This window comes from Vanessa tameamea, chromosome 7 (assembly GCF_037043105.1).
Source record: "Vanessa tameamea isolate UH-Manoa-2023 chromosome 7, ilVanTame1 primary haplotype, whole genome shotgun sequence".
In the NCBI taxonomy this organism is placed as follows: Eukaryota; Metazoa; Arthropoda; class Insecta; order Lepidoptera; family Nymphalidae; genus Vanessa; species Vanessa tameamea.
In genome coordinates, this window is record NC_087315.1 from 4,951,285 (window position 1) to 4,964,712 (window position 13,428).

Here is a 13,428-nt window from a genome sequence, read left to right on the forward strand (position 1 = left end):
ATTAATATGTGAGAAGTTTTTTTAAATTCCGCTTTATGTTTTTTTTATATAACGTCTTTCCTACGATCAATGTATGATTGATTTCATGAAATGGAACGGATGTGTGTAACAAGAAGCGGGGGAAGCGCGCGCTTTTCGATTTGACCAATAAGCGCGCAGCTAAAATTAGCCGTCAAATGGTACCAACCTATATTCAGAGAGAATACAATGTTAATGATGCTTATTACCAAAGTGAGATGTCAGACATTACATATTAAATATAAGACTACTGTTGAGCTTATTTTTTGTTTGAAATGCTCTTCCCCATCGTACCAAATCTGTTTTACTTCAGTTTGTCATTCTACTAACTTGAAAAACGTTTCCGATCATATTCTGAACCTAATTTTATCGAATCCCAACTGGATCGTTGCGTTTGTAGGATATGTACTCGGCTGAACGGCTAAAGATTACGTTTTTATTCTATTGCGATAAACTGTCAATTTTTTATTAGAATTGGGGCTCTAATGTGATAGGTTATATATATTATGGACACTAAATTATAAGTCAAATAAAAAAAACTACTTTTATTTTAAAATTTAATTCTGTCTACCTAACATTACCGACATGCAGATACATATATAAATGCAATATTCTAGCCGCAAAATGTACTCGTAAAAGAGTACTTTTCGCAAGCGCCGCAGCCGTATAAGGGCTACAAGCAGGGTGACGGTCACGATAAACCACCGGATGTAGCAGAACAATAGTACCCACGATCCGCAAGTCACGTTCGGTAGACAAGCTGTCCTCCATCCAATTAATACATACTCAACATAACAAGATTTCGCGCGTCGACTTTTATGCGGTTGATATAACATCACGTAACTGACATTTTTTTAGAAACTTTAGTATAGTTTTCAAACATTTATTTATTTTTGTTTTACATTTTATATAAGATTTACATAATAATGTATCTACTACTAACTATTATTAAAACAGGACTAAACTGAACTTTAAAATAGAAAATTATATGTTTAAATTATTGGTAAAATTCAAATGAATCTGTAGGATAAAGATTTTTTTTTTTACTAAAAAATTCATGCTTGTTTGACCATTTTCAGTGCTCAAAAGCTTTTGTTTATGATAACAATGCAAACGATATGTTGCGAAATAGATTTTTGTTACATCTGAAATATTTAAATCTGATCAACCATTAATCGTTGCGTAAAAATATATTCACTAAATATTTTTACATATATTATAAGAAAGAGGTGAGCAAAATTGCTACAAACAAAATATTTGTTATGGCTTAACTGGTCACTGGATAGTACCTGTATACTGTATACTGCTATTGTCATTGAATTCAAAATCTTATTTTGGTAGCCGCAGCAATTAATGTAATAAAATGTTTAATTTTAATCGGTAAAAATGATATATTTTAACCGAAATGAATTCAAATGTAACCGACATTACTTTAATTATAACTAAATGCAAAAGAATTATTTACGTTGTTATGTATGTTGTCAGAATGTTTTTTTTATTTTTATTTTGCTGAACACTCAACTGTCATCTCGTCTCATCGGTGCCATCGATCTAAATAGTCAGCTACACACCCCTTGCCGTGCTAAAAGGCCTTGAATAAACCTCATATAAATCAACTGTTATTGATTAAATGTTTAACTAGAACCTTTGCTAAAGATTCTTAGGTCTATACACTGAGTTTTCCTCAAGTAAGTAACATCGTCTTACTGCAAAAAATTAAGTACCTGTCTAACTTTATTAAATATTATTTATTGACATAATTCATATTATATAAGCGAATAAGCATATTGTTAGGTAAGTACATAGAGCCGAGATGGACCAATGGTTGAAGCGCATGCGACTTAACCGATCATTATTATAGGTTAAAATCCAGGTAAGCATGAATGTTCAAGTACTTAATTGTCGTTTATAATACACCTCGCGCTCAATGGTGAAGTAGAACATCGTGAGGAAACCTGCATGTGTCTAATTGCAATGAAATTCTGCCACATATGTATTTTTTTGGCCGCCATTTGCATTGGAGCAGTTTGGTGGAATAAGCTTAAAAAAACATCTCCTCAAAGGTAAAGGGACATTTACAGTTATTTACATTTACTTCAAGAATATTTATAATTTTCAAAATAACAATACACCAATTATAATAAAAATAATACGTGCACGTTACAGATCACTATTTTTTAAGGTGAATTAATGCGCTTTGTGATATTATGCAATAAATTATTAATGTGTTATGTTGTACTTAGCTTAGTACATAAGTTAAGTATATTTAATTTGTTCGTAATACGAATTTAGGGAAGCCGAGTAAATAACTTATAATCTTAAACTGTTATCCCGTTTCAAATAACCTTTACAAAGAAACCATACCATCGAGGAAATTACTACTAAGAAAATAATTGACTTTATAAACAACGCTCTGTTTCGTTGAATCGTTTGCAATAAAGCTTAGGGTCTCCGATTTACTCGAGAAATCAATTTGCATAATCAGAATACAAAAACAATATCCCAGACGTTTCTCAGTTTCGGCTTACTCTGAATTGTATGGACTGTTTCACGACACTGGTATACTTTATTGATCCATTTATATCTATAGTATTTCCAGAGAGGTAATTTTTTATGTAATAGGTAGGTGAACATATTGGCTACCCGATGGTACCTAAGTAGTCACAACAGAAAATAAAGATCACTATGTTATTCAATATCGATCACGTTTATATTATATATTATATCGTTTATGTTTTGTATTACAGTGTGTGGCTGTTGTTGCAATGTTGCTATAAAATGTTTGTTACCTATAAAAAAAAAAGTTATATTATTATTATTTTTTTAAATTGTTTAGTAATTAGCTGGTAATTTGTAATTGTCTTGTCTTTTGTTATTTGCATTTTCATGTTGTATTATTATTGTTAGTAATTTTTTTTTTCCCTTTAGTAGAGAAAAAGTTTTGTTAGGTTAATAGATAAAACTGTCCTTTTCCATGCCGTGATAACTTTTAATTGAAACAACACTCAGCTAAAAATGTAATTACCTTTGGCGCTATCAATATATTAACCATTCCTTACATCATCAATGCGTCACCAGCGTTGAGAGCTAAGATGTTATGTCCCTTCCTGTAGTTACACTGGCTCACTCACTCTTCAAACCAGAACAAAACAGTACTAAGTTTTGCTGTTTTAAATATCTGATGAAAGGGTGGTAATTGACTAAACAGATGGTCTTGAATGAAGCCCTAGAAACGAGTAAACTATAATTATACTCATTTAAATATATATTTTTTGCTAATAAGATATTTGCCCAACATTATAACGATCACGGGTTTTTCGTTTACTTTACTCTCTGAAGATGTTTTTAAGAGTTAATTGGTATCCTGGGATACTTTATAATAAAGTTAATTGTTTCACCAGTATGTTGATTCTGATTATAGATATAATTAAGACGTTAGATTTGTTTATATGTATAATAATTGTTCTGTACGTTTAGAGAAAGTGAGACATACACGTACTATACTATATACCACCGACCGATTTTGATGAAAATATTGATTATACCTACTTACGTAGATTGTTTCGAATGGACCAGATAGGTGGCGCTGTGATCGGGACCCAGGAAAAACATAACTCTTATGTCACACATGCGTTATAATTACCTATGCTGAAGTGTATTCAACCTAAAGTATATAAGCAATAGAACTGACATATATTTTAGATTAAGTAGCTTATGCTGATATAAACTACGCTAAATTTATTACACATCACTGAAAACATTTTTTTTTATATCTTAATATTCTAAAATAATATAATCTGCTTCAGCTTACAACTCGCAAACAGCCTCATTAGGCAATAGTAAAAATATTATCATGGCAATTTACTTTTCTGCTAAAAATAAAAAATAATTTATTCTAAAAAGGAACTACCGTGAAAAAACAAAATGTAAAATTTTCCATAGAGTTAATATTTTTTATCGTTTAACATTATGTTTGCGAATAAATAGATATTACAATTTTATTACAATTGAACTTAATGTTTATTAAACAAACATATAAGTTTTGATAAAAAAATCCATTTCAATTTTCACGCTAATATTACAATTGCATGAGAAGAACAATGAAATAGACTTTAATCATTACGTAGAGAGTTCAGAACGTACTTTATTTCAAATTATGGGTTAATTTTAATCGAATTAACGATTTTATTGTTCCTTTACATGTAACGGTTTTTATTACTCATTATGTTATTTGTACCTAACTCGTGTATAAAAATGGGACCTAAATATTTGAGGGTTTTGATATATATAGAATTTGTTTAATTATCTTATAATTTCAAAAAGGCTTAGACGGTAACATCTACCTTTGTACAATATGAACAACTCATCACGCCTATGTAATTTAGGTTATAGTTAAGATTGGACTGATTATAAATTTTTATTTTTTAATAGTCGATTTTTCGTGGACAATTTCTGAACCAAAGGAAGTCATCAAAAATACTCAAAGGCGTCTCCACCGTCTGTTTTATATGGTAACTAAAACTATATTGATAAGTTTATGAAAAATCTCTTTCCTCAGTTCCATCAGGAATCGAACCCATTTAATTTGAGAAAAGAAGATAAAGTATATTAGCCGGTGAAATAATACTGCTGGTGTTATTAACTGAAATTACTGAAAAGTAATGGAAATAATCATATTCCAAATTCAAATTTATATTATGTAAGTATCCATGTAATATACAATTTCTTGAAAACAATTGAAATGAAATAGCGATAATAATTTACTTTTTATTCGACGCCTCGTTGATTTTATCAATGTTCGTACTATTTCGTATCCCCTTGAATATAAAATGCCGACGGTATTGCCACTGTCTTTGATTATACAAATATATTTCAGTGACTTAATATCAATGGACTGTATTAAACAAATAATTACGTTGTTAATATAAAATCACAAAGAGTAATAATATTAAATTTCCCCAACCGCTCGTCGACGAAAAGTTCTACTAAAGCGAAAACAATTTGTTATGTAATTTAGAGTAAATTCAAACTCTTTATACGTAACTATACAATACTGAAAGACCCTAAAATTTAATTATTACATTGGATATACGGTCATACCCTTAGATTAACCTTTTGCTGAAACTGGCGTGTAATCGCAGGTAACATGCAAAGCTATTAAGCAATGAATTTCTTAGCATACGATCACATTATTTCGCAACTTGGACACATGCCGTCATTCTTATTTATTACTTTTAGTTTTACGTTGTAAATTTCTCGATTATTCGTGTCAATGTCATTGCCATTTGCCAGTCTTTATATTGCCAATGCGATGCCAACAGTAATAATTATAATTTGTAATATCCCTGTACCTGTTATTATACTGACTCAATTATTCTTTACAACGGAACCCAGCGATCAAAGCATTGTGCAATAACAGTTGAACGAGTGGTACTTAGTTAAGTCTAGGTAGACAAGCCTGCACTGATCATATACTACTTACTAATTTAAGTCAATTATAATATAATTTATATTATAATTATAATAGTAATATAAACTTTCTAAGGAAATCTAATAAGAAAAACAACATACTGTGTCACCGGTACTAAAGCATTGTTCAGATACACCTGAGTGAGTATTCCACCATTCCATTCATTCATCCGTTCGCTTATTCTATCGCTTAATATCAATGCTATAAAGTAATGTTATTGTAGACACAAGGGACATCTACTCATCTACTCAATAAAATTATAAAATGACGTAGGAAGGCACAGTCGCGACGCGCCTCGTCGATGTCTAGTTGCATACAAATTTGAACAAGACTTTCTTATAAAACAATAAAAATGAGTTTTTTATCGCTCTGTAAATTTGTATATTACACGGACTTTACAACATTCAAGAAAGAAAGAAAGTTCGTTATTTTGATAGAAAGAAACGTGTAAATCGGTCTTTAGGCTTTTTTTATTAGTAAAACGTGGATGTTTGTTCGTAGCTAATAAAAAGACTACATCCTAGACCCCAAGCCATTTGCTCGCCTGCTTTCCGCAATGACGAAAAATCAGTGCTAAGGTCGACGTACGATTTGGATTGGAGATTGAATCTCGATTACAGCCGTTCTGTTTTGTAATCCAGGGTCTGATCTATCCACGTACTCAATTTTCCTCAAATCCATTCAGATCTCAAGTACGGATATACACTGATTTGTTATCATAACGTATCTAACGATCACTTATATGCAAATATAATTTTGCTGCGAACAAAAACCAGCCAGAAGCTAGGGTAACAAGTTACGTCACTAATTGACATCACGAATTTAAATCAAAGTTACGTTGAATTATTTATAATACATATTAGTATACATTACTGTCTCTTAAACCCATTATTGTATTGAATAGTAATTATAGGCAATCAAAAATAAATAATATATTTTTTTTATATTTTTTACTTATTATATTTATATTTAAAACATCGGATACAATATACTTATGATACATTTACAAGGTATCGGTAGTCAGTATTCTCTAGCTAGTTTGTATTCTACCGGGATTTTATTTTGAAATAAATTGATGATCACGCTAGTTTTTTGACATTACACGAATCATTTAAAACGTTAAAATAAAACAGCTCTAGAAAGAACACACACACGTACTTCAAATATACGTTACATAAAACATTTCGGTCGACAACAATGAATTTATTTAAAGCCATATCTAGAATTCCGTTTCGTATAGTGTGTATTATAATAGTACGTGGCAAGCGATAATCTTACGGCAACGGAATATAAAGTAACAAAGATGTGTCACCTCGCCCGCATCCAGAAGCCTATATTGAATTCCATGGCAATTGTTATATGTTACCTCTAGGAATACAGGAAACGTAGACAGGATATATTGTCACACCCATTTGTAATGTAAAATATTCGAAAAATTACTTAACTGGCAATCGCTTATTGTTTTCCTGTATTTTGTTATTTTATAAATAATCATTAATATTTTTATCAAAGTGTATAAATATTTTCTCGATATAATTATCTTAAAAATTATAGATTGTAAAATGTTGATAAATGTTACTTGAATAATTATCGTTTATACCTTGATTTATAATAATCTACATACCTACATTATTTTACAAATTGGTCGTTAACCAAAGATCACTAAACTTGGTCTATTTAAAAAAATACAATACATTAAATGATGTAAATATTGTTTGCATAAATAATAAACATTTTAATTAACAATATTAGAATTACGTTAATATACAATTTGTAATTAGTTCACAGGCGAGTTAAATTATATTGTAAATTTCATTTTCACATAGCCAGCAGGATACTTATTATTACACAACACGGTACAAATAATTCAGTATATTACACTAGAAAATTCTAACATACACGCATTAATTGTGGTCACTATTTGTTAATAAATAATTGCATTTTATTTTTTTTATGTTATTTGATGAACTCCAATATCAATTCCATCAATTAGTTCGATTTATAAATAAAAGTAGATAAGTTTGTTAGTTTTTTAATACTTTTATTAAATAATAGTTTTAAACAAAAAATAATTGTTTAGTGATGTAGTATAAATTCTACGTTACTAAAGTTATTTATCGTCATAATTATGTGAAACTTATTGAATAAATATGTAATAGAATTAATGTAACTTTGCCTTTTAGTGGTGTGGATTAATCTTGCAATTGAGTTTTATTCCAGTTACAGCTGTAACTAGGTTGAGTTAAATCTCCGTGAACACGTACTGATAATAATATAATATTCAATTTTATTTGATTAAATATAGTGATAACATAAAGTTTATCTAAGAATATAAAATTTATTGAATCGCTATAATGTTTATCACATGATTTCTTTAAGCAAAATTATTATTTGAAATCGAGCTTATGAAATAATATTATTTATTAATAATAACTGATATAAATGCGAACTGATATATATATAAAAAAATAGCTTATCAGATTTTGTTATGGTATTTTTTCACTCCAATAGCAATAAAGTCATCGCTATGAAACATAAAATGAAATATATTTCTTATGTTCATTAAATTTGGATTAAACATGGCTAGAGATTCCACTTTGGTAACATAATACCAAAGATAAATCTTAACGTCCACAAAGGAAGCTCAAATAAAATTAATTTGACCGTTAATTGACAAGGGGCCGGTTGTCCACCATAATTGCTTCTTGAAGGAAGTAAGTAACACGAGTCAATATTCTTTCGCACAAAATTTAAATTCATTTCTTATGAATAATAGTTTTATTGCTTACAGTATAAAATATTGAATTAAAGAACATTTTAGAATTTATACCTAAAACTGATCTTACACTAAAGATCTATATGGTGCAGTCATTAAAGATATCAGAGGTCTTTCACGACAATATTTCCAACAATTTTCTAATTTGTTAACCTTTTATACGTCAAAACCTACCCCGTGTCTGACTACATGCCTGTTTCAGACTCACAGCCAAAAAATTAACTAAACTCTGACTAGTTTAAATAAAAACTAATTATTCTGAAAATACTATTAAATAAAATTTAACTTAGTTGTAAATAAGTAATTCATATACATACAACATATTTATACAATATACTCATCATTACGGATTTTTTAATAGATTAAATGCGTCTACAAAACCTAATTTGCGTTTGTATTGAAAAAAAAAATCTTTCTCCAATCACAGTCACGAATGTACTGTCATAGAATCTATTTATATATTTCAAATGACATTAATACCAGAGTCAAGCTCTTAATGAATAAATTCTTATCCTTATTGTTCTAATCAACTGGCGGCATAAGTTTGTATTATGAGAAGCTTATAGACCCTTTGTAATTTGAATTACCCTACGTCTGTACCGGCTGCTACTGGCACCAAGGTATTATCATAATTATTTTGTGATCCAAAGGTACAACCTTGCGTTACGCAACCTTGTATTGCTTGCTTGATCCTTTGACATTCGCCAACTACGAAATTTATGTATCTAATACTATCTCTAACATATTCACAAAATATCTAATATTCAATAAATTCTGATTTCTATGTATTAAACTATAGAAATATGTTGTTATAGCTTATTATGGTTAATAATATTTTTCTGTAGATATTCAAATATAATATTTTATAGTTTTGCAAAAATAACTACCTACCTACAATTTCAAAGAATAAAGTTTTGTATTAAATGTTATATGAACGTAACTCAGCCTTTGGTACAAGTGTTTCTTAAACAATATTGACATAATACATTTAAAATACATTTTTTATATTACCAAAATGAAATAACTGCTAGACAAATATGCATGAAACTTATAACAGAAGATGCAGCGCGTAGAAGGTAGGTGCGTTTCGCAGATTCACCTGTTTAATTTCATGTTCTTGTAATTAAATAACAGACAAATAAATCTTACGTAACATCTTGGCTCATTAAAAAGTTATTAGCGGCGCATGTGTGCACTATAATACTATCTAATCAAATATTGCTCTTGATAATATTGGCAGGATTATATGACCTAGACCCAAAATTTTGAGATATAGAGTATATTATGCTTTATACTACTAGCAGTGTATAGACAACGCAATATTGCCCAAACGGATGTAGCCGTTTGAGACGTCTGCCCAATTAAGCAGCCGAGAGTGTATCAAAACGTAATCGATGTGTGTTTTATTGAACCGCGAAGCTAAGATTGTGTTTGAGAGAACCTTTTTATATAATGCTATCTGAAGAAGTTTCATCGAATTTTAATATCGATTAAATTCATTGTTGCCATCAGAAAATTCAGAAAATTTTGAAAATAATCTATTAAAAAAAAGATCCATAAAAAAATCGAAAGATATCAAAATAATTTCAAGTTTATCATAAACACCGCAACGAATCTCGATTAAATTAAAATAAGCATCTGTGGATCTTCAGTAGATATCTTTAGAGGAGTAAAGAAATGTCAGTCCTCTGAAGAGAATATACACAAAGGCACCTTTCCGTATTTTTAGTGCATCTCAAAATTCTAAGACGTTAATGTAATGAATGGTCCATTCGCTTAATGGCTTTTGCCCTTTTTGTCCTGAGAGAGTCTAAGTTTTCACAATTTTCCGTTTTATTATGAAAAATAAACTTAACAATATTGCTCGTAATTTGTGAGGAAGTAACGGCCATTTTACAAAGATTTTAGTGGATTACTAAGACAGTTTCCAGCTCATTTGAACTTGCTTTAGTTTCATTAACCTTATGTGTCCAATTAGCAATAAAGGCCCGCAGATGGTCGTCTTCCGGGAGAAAGAAAATAACATTTAACGTCCTTCCTCTTGCCAGTACATATTAGGCAAATGTAAATTGAATAATCTCGAATTATTATTATATTCGTGTTTTTAAACGACAACAAAAAACGTATTATTTAATATTAATTAAAATTTTATCATATACATATATTTACTGAAATATTTAAATTTCTTAAAAATTGTCCTTCTTACTTATATTTACTTAAAATTATGTACGAAAGTATGATTTTTTTTAAGGCGTCTTTTTTAAATAAACTCTGTTAATATAATTGTATCCTGTAACAAATATAGAATTCAATTGAATATTAAACGCTAACAAATAACATATGAAAATGAATTAACTATTCAACTATTAAATAGAAATTTCGGCAAACGCTGACAATCTTTCAACGATGAAATCTTGATTAAACGACGAATACAGAGCGATAAAGTTCGAAAGCCTCTGATAATTAACCAAAACTTTCAATCAAAGGTTATTGTAAAGCTTGTTAAGTAAGTAATTATTATTACTAACTTTATCTATAATGCTAGCTTAACTTACGTACTTAATTATACAATATATAAGGAATTTGAAGTAGATTGTTTTGATAGAAATTTGTTCTTCGAAAAGATATCATGTTTTCTTATTTTTAATTTAAGTTCAGGAAAGCAGAAAAAAATAGGTCAATTATTAGTATGTTTTCAACTTCGTTGATAGACATAAGTATTGTAGTAAATATAAGCCACTTTAGAGCATCTGCCAATTACCTTCAGGAGCCCATGACCATTGTTTAATCATAATATAACAATTTAGGTCTCACAGTTAAATGGATAGATAATTCTGATATTGCCAATCACCACTATCAGAGATGAGTACCTAATCAGGCGGACCGTCTATGTTCTAAGTGTGCCTACGTAACGTATAAACTACACACTTTGAAACGTTTACGTTAAAGAAAATTTTAAGTACCTATGTTGAAAACTTTATCTAACGATTCGTCTAGTTTATGAAATGATTTCCTCCATTCAATTTATATTGTTAGGGCAAATGTGATATTTTATGTTTGGAATTCTCTCAATGGATGTGTAACCGTGTTCTTTCTGATGTGTATCTGCTTTCTTACAGTTCATCAATTATTTTACCGTAATTAACTTATTTTTGACTAAATTAAAAAAAGAGGTTAGAAATTCAGTACCTTTTTTTATTATCTGAAATTACTTCATTTAAGATCGATTTGAAAACGTATTTTTACTTCACTTCCCTTACTTTGGTACCATTTCAATTTCAAGAAAAAAATTGAAGTCGGTTATTTTTTTTTTAATGTTATATCTGCGCGCGAGTGCAGTCTCTAAATACTCTTAATAAATAATATATTTAACGAAAACCGATTATTCAAATCGGACTCACGGATCCGTGTGTTTAAACAAATTAATTATTTAGCTTAATATATAAAATTAAATAGTAAGAATAGGTACTGAACATTTGTATCTAAAAGTAATCCTACTGTATTAAAATAATACGCCTATTTTATCAGTCAGCGGTAAGGAATTCTCAATCAGCGCACGGTTTTGTGACTCATAAGTTGACGTGGGTCATAATCGGCCTGATAGCTGCCAATAAAAATCTTGTTAGAAATGATTGTTGGTATTAAGTATATTAATTTAAATAAAATAATTATTATGTGTCATATTAATCTATCAACTATTGGACCAGAATTTTCCTTAACACCATTGCAGCTGTTATTATACTGTATAATATTTAATAAAAGCGGTCAAGAGTTATAAAATGTTTTTGGGTTTATATTGGCCTTATTAATTATAAGGTACATTAATTATAATTATAAATCGTACCAGAGAAGAAATCTAAAATTTATGCGGCCGGAATTTTATACGATCGGAAAAAAGCCTTAAAGCTTTGTTTCCTTAAAGCGTCATAATCATTAATCAATGAATAAGGCCTTGCCCATGTTGCTGCCCTTGTTGTAATAATAATTTAAATATATTAATTTTATTAAAATACTTTAATTAATAATTTTAATTAATAAAAATAAAATAAAAGAATAAATATTTAAGTAACACAAAATGTAGTTTTTGTGTATTTCTATTTTCATAACTTATAATTAATAAACGTAAACGCAATTTTTTTTTCTTGTTTCACACGAACACGTTTAACAAGTTCTTTCCTTCACGTCTCTACTCTAAGTGGTCTAGAAAGGCGTTCGCTACTGCCTCTACAAAACTAGTGCACTCAAAATAAACAAACTAGACTTACTTAACTAAAAAAACCTTTTATTTTATGAATTAAACCTTCATTAATTTTAAAAATACGTGAATACGAACAAGTTAAAAGTCCCTCATAAGTTGCCTCGTACATTGACACGATGTATTATAATTTATAAGTTATTGAATAAAGTTTTGAATTTCGAATACCTGTGACAAGTCCGCATCCTCGGTGAGTTTCTCAGCGATCGTAGGCTTCCTGTCAGCGGTAGAAAAGCTTGCGAATATCACTAAAAACAGCACACAGAGTACACCCATTGTAGTATCCAACTTCACTTGTCACTGTTCGAAACACGCGTAATGCATCAGTAGTAAGTCGCGCGGTAAGATTCAACGCGCGGCGGTAAATGCCGGAGACCGGAGTATACGCGGGACTCGGGAGGCACGACGCGTTACCGCCAATGTCTCTTTCCCGCTCACGCATTTAATGGTCAAACTTTTGCGGCCAGCTATCGCCTAATTCGTGGTCCATTTAAAACGTAACGGCAACGACTGTTAACGGCTTTTAAAGTTAATCTTATGTCACTTTATGACAATTCTGTTACCGACAAAACTAATCGCCGTAATATGATCTCTCTTTTCATTATGTGATAATGTTTCCATTGTTATTTATACAATCATTTACACATATTCGTTTCTAATATTACAAAAAGGTTCTATCTACATGCGTACTTAACAATAGAGCAGAAAACCGAATATATTTTTTTAATTGAATATGTATTTTTGGTCTCTGGTACATGGTAACTAAAGTCTAAATCATTCAATGAATAAATAAAAATACGATTATAAACGACTTATCAAATGGAGTTTAAATTTTGCAATGCCAGTGCCAAAGGCATAATTAAAATACATAATTATGCATTTCAGAAAAGCAATGTTGTACACGTACTT

General features: G+C 29.7%; 1 protein-coding gene across 2 annotated transcripts in view; it reads right to left on the reverse strand.

The window, feature by feature from the left end:
* Fas1 (Fasciclin 1) overlaps positions 1-12,902 on the reverse strand; it is an 86,234-nt gene extending 73,332 nt beyond the window's left edge. The window contains exon 1 of one of the 2 annotated variants that reach the window (XM_026641011.2): positions 12,688-12,902. In XM_026641011.2, coding sequence (XP_026496796.1) covers positions 12,688-12,795 — 108 coding nt within the window. In that variant the 5' untranslated portion in view covers positions 12,796-12,902. The remainder of the gene's footprint in view (positions 1-12,687) is intronic. The other variant, XM_026641009.2, reaches the window with a different exon arrangement.
* Between the last annotated feature and the right edge of the window lie 526 nt (positions 12,903-13,428).